At 46.1% G+C, this 16,230-nt stretch overlaps 3 protein-coding genes across 9 annotated transcripts in view; 1 reads left to right on the forward strand and 2 right to left on the reverse strand.

The window, feature by feature from the left end:
• The window catches only part of LOC120909855 (zinc finger protein 436-like), an 865,309-nt gene that overhangs the window by 322,504 nt on the left and 526,575 nt on the right, over positions 1–16,230 (reverse strand). The gene's annotated exons all lie outside the window — the stretch shown is intronic.
• The window catches only part of LOC120909932 (zinc finger protein 239-like), a 350,937-nt gene that overhangs the window by 202,428 nt on the left and 132,279 nt on the right, over positions 1–16,230 (forward strand). The window lies entirely within an intron of this gene.
• LOC120909883 (zinc finger protein OZF-like) lies at positions 6,390–15,912 on the reverse strand. 2 transcript variants are annotated; one of them, XM_040321666.1, is made up of 7 exons: positions 15,784–15,912; positions 15,213–15,355; positions 14,618–14,809; positions 14,408–14,531; positions 12,831–12,928; positions 9,996–10,116; positions 6,390–8,136 (listed from the first exon to the last, which is right to left on the reverse strand). In XM_040321666.1, the coding sequence occupies exons 2-7, from the start codon at positions 15,288–15,290 to the stop codon at positions 7,103–7,105; spliced, it is 1,647 nt and encodes a 548-aa protein (XP_040177600.1). In that variant the 5' UTR covers positions 15,291–15,355; positions 15,784–15,912; the 3' UTR covers positions 6,390–7,102. The 2 variants fall into 2 exon arrangements, with proteins under 2 accessions (XP_040177600.1, XP_040177599.1); XM_040321665.1 differs by having other exon boundaries at positions 15,705–15,794.

The raw sequence follows: 16,230 nt of genomic DNA on the forward strand, positions 1-16,230 counted from the left end.
ATCCTTGTGTCCGTTTGAATACCCTTGACTGTTTGAAGCGCCCACTGCAATAAATCAATAAAATCATTAATAAAACTTTAATAGTAAAAAAAATTATAAGATGTAATGCATATAATTTCGTTATCATTATCTGTTAAATTGTTATAGTGGAACTCCAGGCAAAACCAACGGTAGTTTAGGATAGAAAGGGTAAGAGCCAGTTCTCTCTTGTTTTTTTGGGGGGGGGGGGGATTCCCCCTCACTTCCTGTCCTGGTAACAGGAAATGATGAGAAAACTTCCCAACTTCCTGTTCTGGTAACAGGAAGTGAAGAGAAGACTTCCCAGCATAGACACAAGCAGAAATAAAGAAAAACCTGACAGAGGTGTTGACCCTTTCTATCTAAAGTTAAGAGCCTAGCAAGCTCTACACATCAGAGGACAGCAGGAAGATGATTGGAGTTGACATGATCCCCCATCCAGTCCACACAGAGTGCTGGGACCCCCTTCTCTCATAATAAGGAGACATTTTTACCTCCTTCTCACTGGACACACACTCTTCTCATACACAGCCCCAGCAGCTGCCGGAAGCACAAAAAAACTTTGGCTGTGTGTGCTGTGAACCTTAATTGGGCTACAACAAAATGTCCGCCGTTCTCTCGGTCCTCGCGTCACCATAGCAACCACGCAGCAGCTGGGCGCCCGAGGCTGTTCTCAGGGAGCTTTGTCCTCCAGGGAAGTTATACACAAAGCAGCAGCTAGATGGCGATGGCGTCACAGAACTCTTCCTCCCTATAGAATATTCATTGTAGTATTCCTTATTGATTCTCAAGCTATACATTGTATAGCAATACATATTATATTTAATAATTATGATAACAACGCTCGGTCAACAATCGATTCTGAGCTACAGGAAAATGGCGGCGGCTTTGCAAGAAAGGTATTTCTTTAATCGTTTGACCTCTGGCGTTTGCTTCTGTTGCTAAATACCAGGAAGCCCAGCTGCGTTCTGAGCACGTCCCTGTGTTCCGTTGTTCCTCGGCCTCCCATCACAGATTGCTCCGGAAGTGACGTTCGTGGCCGCCATCTTGCTACACCCCACAATCCTACACAGTAATGATAGAGTGAGAAGGGAGCAAGCAGACATCTTGTTACACCCACCGGAGTTTTAGATTTCACAGTTATTTTTAACACAAAACTAAGCTCATATGCTTAAATACAGGGGGCTAGATTCACGTAGCTGCGCCCCTTCTTACGGCGGAGCAGCGTATCGTATTTACGCTACGCCGCCGCAACTTACAGGAGCAAGTGCTGTATTCACAAAGCACTTGCTCCGTAAGTTGGGGCGGCGTAGCGTAAATGGGGCCGGCGTAAGCCCGCGTAATTCAAATGTGGAAGGGGGGGCGTGTTTTATGCTAATATGTGATGACCTGACGTGATTTACGAACGGCGCATGCGTCGTCGGTGTACATATCCCAGTGTGCATTGCTTCAAATGACGTCGCAAGGACGTCATTGGTTTTCGACGTGAACGTAAATTACGTCCAGCCCTATTCGCGAAAACGACTTACGCAAACGACGCAAAAAATTCAAATTCCGAAGCGGGAACGACGTCCATACTTAACATTGGCTGCGCCACCTAATAGCAGGAGCAACGTTATCCTGAAAAAGCCTTACGCAAACAACGTAAAAAACTACCGCCGGGCGCACGTACGTTTGTGAATCGGCGTGACTAGGTAATTTGCATACTCTATGCCGAAAACGATGGGAGCGCCACCTAGCGGCCAGCGTGAGAATGCACCCTAAGATACGACGGCGTAAGAGACTTATGCCAGTCGTATCTTAGGCTAATGTCGGCGTATCTAGCTTTCTGAATACAGAAAGAAGATACGCCGGCGCAGATTTGAATTTACGCGGCGTATCTATAGATACGCCGGCGTAAATTCTCTCTGAATCTAGCCCACTATTTAAATGTTAAATGTGAAAAGCAGAGGTGTTCTGTCAAGTTAGCAACCATGTAAGGTCAGCAGGTTTGCTGCTGCTTTTAAAATTTAACATTTAAACAGTCCGTCGGATTTCCAAAAACTGCATTTAACCACTTGCTTACTGGGCACATATACCCCCCCTCCTGCCCAGGTGAAATTTCAGCTTCCGGCACTGCGTCGACAATTGCGCAGTCGTGCGACGTGGCTCCCAAACAAAATTGGCGTCCTTTTTTCCCCACAAATAGAGCTTTCTTTTGGTGGTATTTGATCACCTCTGCGGTTTTTATTTTTTGCGCTATAAACAAAAAAAGAGCGACAATTTTGAAAAATAATTCAATATTTTTTACTTGTTGCTATAATAAATAGCCCAATTTAAAAAAAAATTAAAAAATTTTCCTCAGTCTAGGCCAAAACGTATTCTTCTACATATTTTTGGTAAAAAAAAAACGCAATAAGCGTTTATTGATTGGTTTGCGCAAAAGTTATAGCGTCTACAAAATAGGGCATAGTTTTATAACATTTTTATTATTATTTTTGTTTTACTAGTCATGGCGGCGATCGGCGATTTTTATCGGTACTGCGACATTATGGCAGACACATCGGACACTTTTGACACATTTTTGGGACCATTGGCATTTTTATAGCGATCAGTGCTATAAAAATGCATTGGATTACTATAAAAATGCCACTGGCAGAGAAGAGGTTAACACTAGGGGGCGGGGAAGGGGTTAAGTATGTTCCCTGGGTGTGTTCTAACTGAAGGGGGGGGGGTCGACTGACTAGGGGAAATGACAGATCGCTGTTCATACATTGTATGAACAGAAGATCAGCATTCCTCCCCCTGACAGGACCGGGAGCTGTGTGTTTACACACACAGTTCCCGGTTCTCGCTCTGTAACGAGCGATCCCGGGTGCCCAGCGGTGATCGCGCTCGCCAGGCACGCGCGTCGGGACCAGGGGCACGCTCCCCTATTGGCTGAATCGCGAGATGACGTATAGCTACGTGATCTCGCCCAGCCGAGCCGCAGCTGGTCGGCAAGCAGTTAAAGCACCCCATCCCGACGAGCTCGCGCGCAGAAGCGAACGCATACGTGAGCAGCGCCCGCATATGAAAACGGTGTTCAACCACACATGTGAGGTATCGCCGCGATCGCCAGAGCAAGAGCAATCATTCTAGCCCTAGACCTCCTCTGTAACTCTAAACATGCAACCTGTAGAATTTTTCAAACGTCGCCTATAGAGATTTTTAAGGGTAAAAGTTTGACGCCGTTCCGCGAGCGGACGTAATTTTGAAGCGTGACATGATGCGTATGAATTTACTCGGCGTAACATTATCTTTCACAATATAAAAAAAAATTGGCCTAACTTTACTGTTGTCTTATTTTAAATAATAAAAAAGTTGTTGTTTTTTTCCAAAAAAAGTGCGCTTGTAAGACCGCTGCGCAAATACAATGTGACAAAAAGTATTGCGATGACCGCCATTTTATTCTCTGGGGTGTTAGGGAAAAGAAATTGTTTTTAACTTGTAAACGCCGAGTCTGAAAAACAGGCTCGGTCCTTAACTACTTGCCGACCTGCCGCCGCAAGTTCTACGGCGGCAGGTCGGCTCTCCTGCGCGAGAGCCCATACAATAACGTCGGCTCTCTTAGCGGCCACTAGGGGCGCGTGCGTCCCTGACTCCCGTGCGGGTGCCCGGCGGGTGCGATCGTCGCCGGGCACCCGCGATTGCTCGTTTCAGAGCGAGTATCGGGAGCTGTGTGTGTAAACACACAGCTCCCGGTCCTGTCAGGGGGAGAAATGCCTGACCATCTGTTCGTACAATGTATGAACAGAAGATCAGTCATTTCGCCTAGTAAGGCCACCCCCCCTACAGTTAGAACACACCCAGGTAACATAATTAACCCCTTCCCCGCCCCCTAGTGTTAACCCCTTCCCTGCCAGTGGCATTTTTATAGTAATCCAATGCATTTTTATAGCACTGATCGCTATAAAAATGCCAATGGTCCCAAAAATGTGTCAAAAGTGTCCGAAGTGTCCGCCATAATGCCGCAGTACCGAAAGAAAATCACTGATCGCCGCCATTACTAGTAAAAAAAGTATATTAATAAAAATGCCATAAAACTACCCCCTATTTTGTAAACGCTATAACTTTTGCGTAAAACCAATCAATAAACGGTTATTGCGATTTTTTTTTACGAAAAATATGTAGAAGAATACGTATCGGCCTAAACTGAGGGAAAAAAAAGTTTTTTTATATATTTTTGGGGGATATTTATTATGGTAAAAAGTTAAAACTATAATTTTTTTTCAAAATTGTCGCTCTATTTTTGTTTATAGCGCAAAAACTAAAAACCGCAGAGGTGATCAAATACCACCAAAAGAAAGCTCTATTTGTGGGGAAAAAAAGGACGCCAATTTTGTTTGGGAGCCACGTCGCACGACCGCGCAATTGTCAGTTAAAGCGACGCAGTGCCGAATCGCAAAAAGTGCTCTGGTCTTTGACCAGCAATATGGTCCGGGGGTTAAGTGGTTAAAGTCAGAAAAGTCAGAGACTGAAAAACATATGATAAAATGTTAAAACATAAATGATAGAAAATATAGGCAATTTGATTGTTTTTAACACATTTATTCATGACTAAGAGGTAAGCCAAACAGTACACAAACACAACCCCCTCCTAGAACAGGTCCAATGGTTCTTCTACATATAGAATACATCATATACAGCCTATGTCAGTGTTGGAGAACCTTGGCACCCCAGATGTTTTAGAACTACATTTCCCATGATGCTCAGCTACTCTGAAGAGTGCATGAGCATCATGGGAAATGTAGTTCCAAAACATCTGCCGAGGCTCGCCATCACTGGTCTATGTGAATTGATATAGCTTGGCTACTAGCCTGTAGCACATACAATACAGGTAATATACTAATATAGAATGGTTTCTAATACGTTCCACTTGAAGTATATACAGTAGGTCACACTGTCTAATAAATTGGGACACCCAATTGTAACAGCTACAGTTCAAGACTACAGAGTATAATATGACTATTCCAAATAATACTAGTATAGTACTGATGTGCGCTCAGTATGGGGCAGCACAGGGACTGAGTGCTGAACATTCCTGCCATGCAGCAATAAAGTCCCAGACGCAAATCCCACCAAACCATCCATACAGTGGCGACTGGTGCTCAAAATTTTCAGGGGGTGCAAACAAACGGAAAAAAAACCCCCATTAATTTCAGCCTCACTGTGCCCATCAATTGTTGCCACTGTGCCCATCAATTGTTGCCACTGTGCCATCAAACGCAGTCACTGTGCCATTAATTGTCGCCACTGTGCCCTCAAACGCAGCCACTGTGCCATTAATTGTCGCTACTGTCCCCTCAAACGCAGCCACTGTGCCATTAATTGTCGCCACTGTGCCATCAAACGCAGCCACTGTGCCATTAATTGTCGCCACTGTGCCCTCAAACGCAGCCACTGTGTCATTAATTGTCGCCACTGTGCCCTCAAATGCAGCCACTGTGCCATTAATTGTCGCCACTGTGCCCTCAAACGCAGCCACTGTGCCATTAATTGTCGCCACTGTGCCCTCAAACGCAGCCACTGTGCCATCACACGCAGCCACTGTGCCCATCAATTGTTGCCACTATGCCATCAAACTCAGCCACTGTGCCATCAATTGAATGAATGAATGAAAACTTATATAGCGCAGCACATGCAAACTTAATCGTCTCTGGGCCATCAAACGCAGCCACTGTGCCCTCAAACGCAGCCACTGTGCCATTAATTGTCGCCACTGTGCCCTCAAACGCAGCCACTGTGCCATCACACGCAGTCACTGTACCATCACACGCAGCCACTGTGCCCATCAAACACAGCCACTGTGCCATCAATTGTTGCCACTGTGCCATCAAGTGTCGCGACCGTGCCAGCAAACGCAGCCACTGTGCCATCAATTGTCGCCACTGTGCCCGTCAATTGTCGTCACGGTGCCCATCAATTGTCACCAGTTTCCCCGTAAAATGCCGCCAGTTTGCCCCATAAAATGCCACCAGATTGACCCCCCGGCACTTACCTTTCTCGGGTCAGCCATCCTCCTCCACGATCCCTCGATGTCTTCTCCCGCCCTCGATGTCGATTCAGCCAATCAGGTGACCGGTATCCAGACCTGGTGAACCTGATTGGCTGAGACGCGTGTCAGTGTTAACCAGGGAACGCACACCCTGTGCGCCCTCTGGTTAACCATTTGGAAGCCGATTAGAGCCCATAGGCTGTAATCCGGGAGCCGTTGGCTCTGATAGACACTTCCAAAACACACCCACTGCTGTTATTCAGCTGGCCGGCGCTCAACAGGGGGCCGGACACCTGAATAGTGGAACGGCGACAATACATAGATTCATGCAATGCATGAATCTATGTATTGTTGAGTGACGGTGCAGGGGAGAGGGGGCGGCGCTCCTGCGCCCACTATGGACGCATCGCCACTGCGTCCATATGAACTTGTCAAGTTGGCATGGTTTGCTCCCATAAACTAAAAACATGCTGGAAAATTTGCTGGCATGTGACCAAAACTGTAGACATATAGCATACATATGTGGGGACTGTGCAATAAGCATTAGACTGTAAGCTCCTTTGGGGTTGAAACCAAAGTCAATGCTTCAATTCTCTCAATGGAGCACATTAAAAAGAAAACTTTCAGAAAGGACTGAAGCCTAAGTGCAGCCAAATTAACCCCTTGGCGCCGGTTCCTGCCTGACATTCAAGGGCTTTAAAATGCTGGGAGGCGGGATGGGGCTTATGGCTATGTGACCGCCGTGATTGGCTGTCACATGATCATTAGCTGCCAGGAGCACACACAGTGCGTGCTCTCGGGCACAGCTGTATTGGCGCAGTTGCACGCAAATATGCAGCCACTCGGCGCAAAGGCCCGATTGCCAAGAGGCCTCATTTTTGTGTGATTGGCAGTCTCAGACTGGACCCCCACCAAGCATTGAACTTAATTTTTCTCGGCTCGTCGTAGCCGGTTTGACGGTTGGAATTCGGAGTGACAGCGTATATGTAAGACAGCTTGAACGGAATTCTGTCGGAAAAACCCGTCTGAGTTTAATCCAATGGAAATTCCGATCGTGTGTACAAGGCATTAGCTGTCAAATTCTGATGTAGGAGCCTTTTGGACCTTGTGGATTTTGAGGTGTGACACCAGGGTAGACTTATAGGAGAACCGTTTCTCGCATTCAGAACAGGAATACGGCTGAGCACGTGTGTGGACTCGCTCGTGTCTAATCAAATCGGATTTATCGCTAAAGCATTTCCCACATTCGCAACATACATGTGGACGATCACCAGTATGCACCTTCTCATGTCTACACAGATTTGACTTGTTTTTAAACCCTTTCCCACACTCTGAACACGAATACGGACTCTCACCAGTGTGAGTTCGCTGGTGTATGACGAGACGGGCTTTCAATGAAAAGCATTTCCCGCACTCCGTACACAAATAAGGCATTACTCCCGTGTGAATTCTCTGATGGGCAATAAGCTGCTCCTTCTGAGAAAAACTCTTACTGCATTCAGAGCATAAATATGGCTTCTCCCCCGTGTGGGTTCTCAGATGCCTCTCAAAATCTGATTTCTGGGAAAAACATTTCCCGCATTCAGAACAGGCAAAGGGTTTGTCGCCCGTGTGGGTTTTTTGATGTCTCAGAAGAAGAAATATTTCTGAGAAACTCTTCCCGCACTCCGGACACTGAAAGGGTTTTTCGGCCAGGTGAGTTTTCTGGTGCTTGAGGAGGAAGGCCCTCCAAGGGAAACATTTCCCGCACTCGGAACAGGTGAACGGCTTCTCTCCTTTGTGATTTTTTTCATGCGTGACGAGAGATGATTTCCAGGAAAAACATTTTCCACATTCGGGACAGGAATATGGCTTCTCTGACGAGTGACTCTCCCGGTGCGAAACGGCTTGGCCTTTCTGGGTATGATGTGCGCCATACTCGGAACATGAGAAGGTGTCAACCTTTCTATGATGGGGGATAGTAGGCGAGTGCTCAAGTGCAGAGGAATCATTTGATGGATTTGCAGTGGAAGGTGCTGGATGGACATTTGAGGCTACAGTTTTTTTTCCTGAAGAGCTGTTTACAGCACATTGTTCCTTGTCGTTCCCTTTGTTTCTTCCGCCTACGGAAATAAGAATCAGAGAGAAAACAGGAGTCACAAAACTATCTCTGAATTAAAAAGTTGCTGCAGAGAAATGCATCCCACAATCGCCGAATAACGAACAATTTGGGGTGTTCCCGGCAAATTGGAAAGCCGCGGAACACCCTTTAAAAGTCTATGGGAGAAATCCAAAATGCTAATTTTAAAGGTTAATATACAAGTTATTGTCATAAAAAGTGTTTGGGGACCCGGGTCCTGCCCCAGGGGACATGTATCAATGCAAAAAAACTACAACTTTTAAAAACTACAGTTTTTTCAGGAGCAGTGATTTTAATAATGCTTAAAGTAAAAAAAAAAATATTCCTTTAAATTTTGTGCCTGGGGGGTGTCTATAGTATGCCTGTAAAGAAGCGCATGTTTCCCGTGTTTATAACAGTCTCTGCACAAAATTAAATTTAAAACTACTCACGGCTATAATGAATTGTCGGGTCCCGGCAATACAGATAAAAGTCATTGAAAAAACGGCATGGGTTCCCCCCTCATTCCATTACCAGGCCCTTTGGATCTGGTATGAATATTAAGGGGAACCCTGAACCAAAATTTTTAAAAAAATGCGTGGGAGTCCCCCACAAATTCCATATTAGGCCCTTCAGGTCTGGTATGGATATTAAGGGGAACCCTGCGGCAATTTTTAAAAACAATGGCGTAGGGGTCCCCCTTCAGGTCTGGTATGGATTTTAAGGGGAACCCCGCACCAAAATAAAAAAATTGTGTGGGGTTCCCCCCAAAAATCCCTACCGTACCAGGCCACATGCCCTCAACATGGGGAGGATGTCCCCATGTTGATGGGGACAAGGGCCTCATCACCACAACCCTTGCCCGGTGGTTGTGGGGGTCTGCGGATGGGGGGCTTATCGGAATCTGGAAACCCCCCAGATCCCAGCCCCCCCTATGTGAATTGGTAAGGGGTACATTGTACCCCTTCCATTTCACCAAAAACAGTGTCAAAATGTTAAGAACCACAGGAGACAGCTTGGGGACAAGTCCTTTATTTAAAAAAAATAAAATATAACGACAAAAAAAAGATTCCAGCAATGTAATCCATTCTCGGTCTCCAGCGATGTAATCCATTATTGATCTCCAGTGAGGATACGACGCACACTATCCTGCCTCCATGGGAGGCACCAGACGAATGACGCGCTCCAGCCTGACAGCTCTTATATAGTTGAGGGTGCAAACAGGTGCAAACACCCCCCCTCCCCATTCAGTACCTCAGATCATCGCAGGCAGCGCCACGGCACATGGACAGAAGGTCCCCTCGGCCCCTCCCCCTCTGTACACACAAACAGAGAGGAGGGGGCTGTGCCTGTGTGCCGACCACCGCTAACAGCCCGTGGCTGTGAGAGGAGGGGATGGATGGTGCTGCGGTGTCACCCCGCAACCCCCCCTCCTCTAGTACCGCGGCGCTCCGATACCGCGGCACTCATCGCTGCAGTCGCGGGGGGGAGCCGCCCCCCCCCACAATTTATTTTATTTTATTTTTTAATCGGGATGGTGTCACCCCTCTAGTGGGTGTCACCCGGGGCGGACCGCACCCCCCGCAACGCCTCTGAGTGGCGACAATTGATGGCACAGTGGAGACAATTGATGGCATGGCACAGTGGCTGCATTTGATGGGCACAGTGGCTGCCTTTGATGGGCACAGTGAGGCTGCAATTGTCTTTTTTTTTTTTTTTTCATTTGTTTGCGCCCCCCTAAAAATTTTAAGCACCAGCCGCCACTGCAACTGATCTACTGACAGAGGAGGGGGGAGAAGAAGAGATTGTTGTAGTGACTGAACAAGGAGATCTGGGACTCTGTATTTAGTGTTTATTACTCACCTGTGCTGATCTCTGGAGATATTTCCTCCTCCTTACACGGCTCATCATCCATCACATAGGGATCTTCTTCTTCCTCTTTAAATTCAATTTTATAATCAATCTGGTTTTCCTTCAGTGTAACCTACACAAGAATAAAACTGAATTCCTTAGCTAGAGTTCCACTAAGTAAAGAAAAGGCAGAGTAAAGGCAGATATGCTGAGGAACTCATGTCATAGCAAGTTGTAGGCTGGGTTCACAATATCGCTGCATGCGTCTCACAGCAGGTTGTCCAGTGCGTTCTGGTTCACCGTTTTAGGTCCGACTTCAGCCCGAATTCTTGGCTGAATTCAGACCTGAAATGGACTAAAAGACGCACAGGGCTCCAGTGCAAATTCGCACAGGAGCCGCAGTGGAGATATGTGAACTGGCTCCATATAGAGCCGGTCAAAATCTCCTGCTATTGCGAATTGGATGCATGGAACCCAGCATCCATTTCGCATAAGTGTGAACCCAGCCTTAAAGGAACACTAAAGGTACAATTATTATTTTTTTTAAATAACATGCATGTTATACTTACCTCCACTGTGCAGATCGTTTTGCACAGAGTGACCCGGATCCGTGTCTTCTGGGGTCCCTCGGCGGCTGTCTCGGCTCCTCCTCGCAAAAGCTTTCCACGTTCATGCGAGCTCCCTCGCATGGTGGAAAGCTTTTGCGAGCGCGCTCCCGTGATACAGCAGCGGCCATAGCCGCCGACTGTATCACTCGGCCCCGCCCCCCGGCATCCGCTGTGATTGACAGCAGCGCCAGCTAATGGCTGCGCTGCTATCAATCCGCCCAGCCTAGCCAATCAACGGCCAGGCTGGGAACCGAGCAGGACGACAAGCACGCGCCCGGGACTTTCGAACGGTGAGGTAAGTAAAACGGGGGCTGGGGGGGCGGTGCTGTCAGATGTTTTTTTACCTTAATGCATAGGATGCATTAAGGTAAAAAAACTTTTACCTTTACAACTCCTTTAAGGCCCGTACCCATGATATGAAAATCAGATGGAAAATTTGTACGCCGATTTTCGGATCGTTGGTATGGTGCTTTTCGACAGCTGAGTTCGTTTTAAAGTCAGACAAAAGCTGGATGTGCAGACTATGGCCCGGATTCACAAAGCACTTGCGCCGACGTATCTTGAGATACGCCGCGTAAGTGCAAATATGCGCCGCCCTATCCATGCGCCGGACTCAGAAACTAAGATACGCCTGAAAATAGGCTTCATCCGACCGACGTAACTTGCCTACGCCGGCGTAGAGTGGGCGCATATTTACGCTGGACGTATTTGGCGCTCCCATTGATTTTCTATTCACATATGCAAATGAGGGAGATACGCCGATTCACGAACGTACGTCCGTCCGACACAGTGTGCGTAAAGTCATACGTCCGGCGTAAAGTTATGCCCCATAAAGGAGGTGTAACTCAGCAGCATCCATGCAAAGGGCTGCACCAGGGAACACAAGCCGACGTATATTATGTAGTTTACGTAGGACGTAAATATGACTAGGCGTAGGTTACGTTCCTGCCGTAGGCAGTGATCCGACGTATCTTAGGCAGTTGTTTCCGACGTGATTTGTGGGCATGTGCACTTAGATGTGCCCACGGGACGGCGCATGCGCAGTTGGTGATACGTATCTGTCTGGCGCACGACCCATCATTTCCATGGGGTCACGCCTCATTAGCATGGCTCATGCCCACTTACACTTACGCCGACCTACGCCTGAGAAACCCAGCGCAGATTTGGGAGGAAGTGCTTTGTGAATTCAGTGCTTGCCTCTCTGCGCTGCGTCGGCGTAGCGTAAAGCAGATACGCAACGGCAGCATAAATATGCGCCGATGTATGTGAATCTGGGCCTATACATTTTCATCATTGTGAGTAAACTCTGCACTTTCGACATGAGACTAGCAAGCCACAGAAAACAGATGTTCGGTTGTCCGAAAATCTAAGCGTGTGTACAAGGCGTAAGTCTTGCACTGAACATTTTAGTTTCCTCCCACCTTGGTCTAATGGGTTTAAAGTGAACAATAAAACATAGCACTTAGCACTTAAAGTGGTTGTAAATAAGGATGAGCTCTGGCGTGTTGGCATAGTACACGTGCAGAGCCCGCCAGCAAGTGTGCACAGCGCTGCACTAATCACAGCCAGGGAGACATTTCACGATCCCTGCAGCCGAGCATCTGGACAATGTCTCCCTGACTGTGATTAGCGCATCGCCGTGCACACTTGCTGGCGGGCTCTGCACGTGTACTATGCCAACACGCCAGAGCGCATCCTTAGTTGTAAACCCACTTGTTGGACTTCTACCTATAGGTAAGCCTAGAATAAGGCTTACCTATAGGTAGTAAAAATATCTCCTAAACGTGCGCCGTTTAGGAGATATTTCACTGGTAGTCCGCCGAAGATCTTCACTGCGCACGCGGCTCCGGCGAATCACAGCGCCGGAGTCAGCGGCCCGGAAGGAAGAGGGGCCAGAAGATGGACGCTGCCTACTGTGGGGACATCGCTGGATTCTTTTGGAGTTAAGTGACACATAATGGGTTAGTATGCGATGCATACTAGCCCATTATGCATTTCATTTGCAGGCTGCAGCAGCAGTCTAAAGAGGAAGTAAAACCCATAAGGGTTTACTTCTTCTTTAAGAAAAGCTCTACTCCAAATGTGTTGCAGTAAAAATTAAGCAAAGCACAAAAGGTGACAGCACCTACGTTTTGTTCCCTAAGCCAATGGGGTACAGTTGCTGTAATGGGGGCGGGGGCGGTAGAGTTTTTTGGGTTAATAAAAAAAGGTGGTTTTAAATGTTTTGGTTTCCATTTACCTGATCAGCTGGTGGTATCTTGTGTTGTTCCTGCATGGAATCACGGGAATACAGAGGACGGGGACATCTCTCCGGGGGATTTCTGTTACTGGATCCATCTGTAGGAAACACATACTGACCGAATACAATTTAGGGGCATTAACTAAGCATCCTGCGCCATGATAATGGCACAGGAAACTGGCACGTACCACCTTAGCTAAGTTGATAGACCACCAGGTTGGACTTGGTCTATATGATGTGGACTGTCTGCAGAAAGATCACACACCTCTCTCTGATGGTGCAGTGATTACACTGCATGAGCAGAGCCTGCAAGGTTTATAACCTTCTCTTCCCTTTGCTACTCAGCTAAGAGGTGGGCAGGGATGGGCAGAGAGATAAGGAGCATGCACCTCCAGCTGTCTGTCACAGACAGGTTATAGAACAAAGAGCAGATCATTCCTGATTAACAAAAGGGCGTTTAGAGGAGTGACGCTGGCTTTATTCCTGTTCCGCTCTTTGTTAACCACTTAAGGACCGCCTCCTGCAGATATACGTCGGCAGAATGGTATGGCTGGGCACAAGCACGTACCTGTACATCCTCTTTAAGTGCCCAGCCGTGGGTCGCGCGCCCGCCCGCGACCTGGTCCGAAGCTCCGTGACCACGGCCGCGGGACCGATCGCCGCCGGAGTCCCGCGATCGGTCCCCGGAGCTGAAGAACGGGGAGAGCTGTGTGTAAACACAGCTTCCCCGTTCTTCACAGTGGCAGTGTCATTGATCGTGTGTTCCCTGATATAGGGAAACACGATCAATGACGTCACACGTCCAGCCCTCCTACAGTTAGAAACACATATGAGGTCACACATAACCCCTACAGCGCCCCCTAGTGGTTAACTCCCAAACTACAATTGTCATTTTCACAGTAAACAATGCATTTTTATAGCATTTTTTGCTGTGAAAATGACAATGGTCCCTGAAATGTGTCAAAATTGTCCGAAGTGTCCGCCATAATGTCGCAGTCACGAAAAAAAACGATGATCGCCGCCATTAGTAGTAAAAAAATGTTTTTTTATAAAAATGCAATAAAACTATCCCCTATTTTGTAAACGCTATAAATTTTGCGCAAACCAACCGATAAACGCTTATTGCGATTTTTTTAACCAAAAATAGGTAGAAGAATACGTATCTGACTAAACTGAGGAAAAAAATGTTTTTTTTATATATTTTTGGGGGATATTTATTATAGCAAAAAGTTAAAAATATTGCATTTTTTTCAAAATTGTCGCTCTATTTTTGTTTATAGCGCAAAAAATAAAAACCGCAGAGGTGATCAAATACCACCAAAAGAAAGCTCTATTTGTGGGAAAAAAAGGACGCCAATTTTGTTTGGGAGCCACGTCGCACGACCGCGCAATTGTCAGTTAAAGCAACGCAGCGCCGAATCGCAAAAACTGGCCAGGTCCTTTACCTGCATAAAGGTCCGGGTCTTAAGTGGTTAATTCCCCCCATTAGTTCTAAGTCTTAATATCAGAGGATGTGTATCTAGGGGGGTCCTCAATACTCTTCTCTCCTTTACAAGAAATGAAGTCTCTCCTCTTACCCGGTGATGTGAGGGGCGGCCGCTTCTCCATCATGACGTCCTTGTAGAGATCCTTGTGTCCTTCTATATACTTCCCTTCTTCCATGTAGTAAGAGACAGTGACATCCTGACACCTTATAGGAACCTGACACACACAATGATACCGTCACCATCCAGACACATCCCTTGTCTGTTACTGGATAATGTCCCAGAATTCCCGGCACCGCTCACCTCTCCTGTCAGCAACTCTATGATCTTCTGGGTGACTTCTAGGATCTTCTTGTCGTTGTTCCTCTCAGATATCAGTGAGTGAGTTGGAGGTTCCATCTTCGGGCTCCGTTTTCTGCTACATCTTTGTGACACACTGAGAGGTCTGTTGGGCATCACCTGATCACCAGATATCTTCTTCGCTATAATGCATTCCTGTATATTAGACATAAATATAAATATTACTACACAGAAAAGAAAGTCCATTCTACTGTAAACCAACAAAGCTTCTAGTGATGTCATGTGACCTCTCAGAATCCTCCTCACCTCTCCGGTCAGGTCTGTGTTTTATTAATAGAGATAAGAGTGATGTCATGTGACCTCCCAGAATCCTCCTCACCTCTCCGGTCAGGTCTGTGTTTTATTAATAGAGATAAGAGTGATGTCATGTGACCTCCCAGAATCCTCCTCACCCCTCCGGTCAGGTCTGGGTTTTATTAATAGAGATAAGAGTGATGTCATGTGACCTCCCAGAATACTCCTCACCTCTCTGGTCAGGTCTGTGTTTTATTAATAGAGATAAGTGTGATGTCATGTGACCTCCCAGAATCCTCCTCACCTCTCCGGTCAGCAGGTAGATGATCTCCATTGTGAGGTTTAGTATCCTCTCTGTAGTGTGACTTCGCTCCTTCTCCATCTTTGGTCAGGCGATCAGTTTAGTGACCTCCAAAATATTTTTTTGTCCTTGTTTTGGCTGAGAACCTGAAAAATAGTATAATATATATATATATACAGTACCACTTGTTTTTTTCTTAAGGATGTCGCCTTCTGTTCTATTAATGTTCCAGAAGGAAAGCAGAATCACCTTTGACCCCATTACTGTCCCCCGCGCTCTTTGATAAAGGTGAGTTCCCATTGTGACAGCAAAGCAAAGACATAAAAATGAAAAGAAAACCGAAGCCTTGATTAAAAGAATGCAAAATGAAAGAATATCTGTGTAATGAACAATAAGATAATGCCCAGGAATTTCTCAAAACAGAGCCTAATATTAAATAAATAAATATTTAAAAAAAAAACAATGCCAAATGTGTATCTTTCTAAGGTATGTGACCTGATATCATATGACCCCCCCACCCAGTCCACACAGAATGCTGGGACCCCCTTCTCTCATAATAAGAAGACGTCATTACCTCCTCCTCACTGGGCTCACACTCTCCAGCCCCACAGAATTCTCACTAAACTAGAACAGGGCTACAACAAAATGGCCACCTCATAATGAAGGGCATCTTGTCTAGTCTAAAATAAATTATTTCCTATGCCATTATTATTATTAACAATACATAAAGAACACACAGTCATATATAAGAGTATATTTCCATTTATTTTCCTGCCTTATAATTTATAAATCAATACAAGTTTGTGCTACAGAAAAATGGCTGCTGCAGTGCTAGACATATTTTTATATTTTTACCTCTAGTGTTCACTCTGGTGTTATCTATGTTATGTATTATTATCATTATTATTTTTATTACTTATTATAATGTTGATATTTTATTATTTGTTATTATATATTAGTGTCTTTATCTATTATATTATTATTAGTATGTTTGTATAAATATGTATAATATAGTTACATT

The sequence above is a fragment of the Rana temporaria genome, chromosome 8 (genome assembly GCF_905171775.1).
Source record: "Rana temporaria chromosome 8, aRanTem1.1, whole genome shotgun sequence".
NCBI lineage: Eukaryota > Metazoa > Chordata > Amphibia > Anura > Ranidae > Rana > Rana temporaria.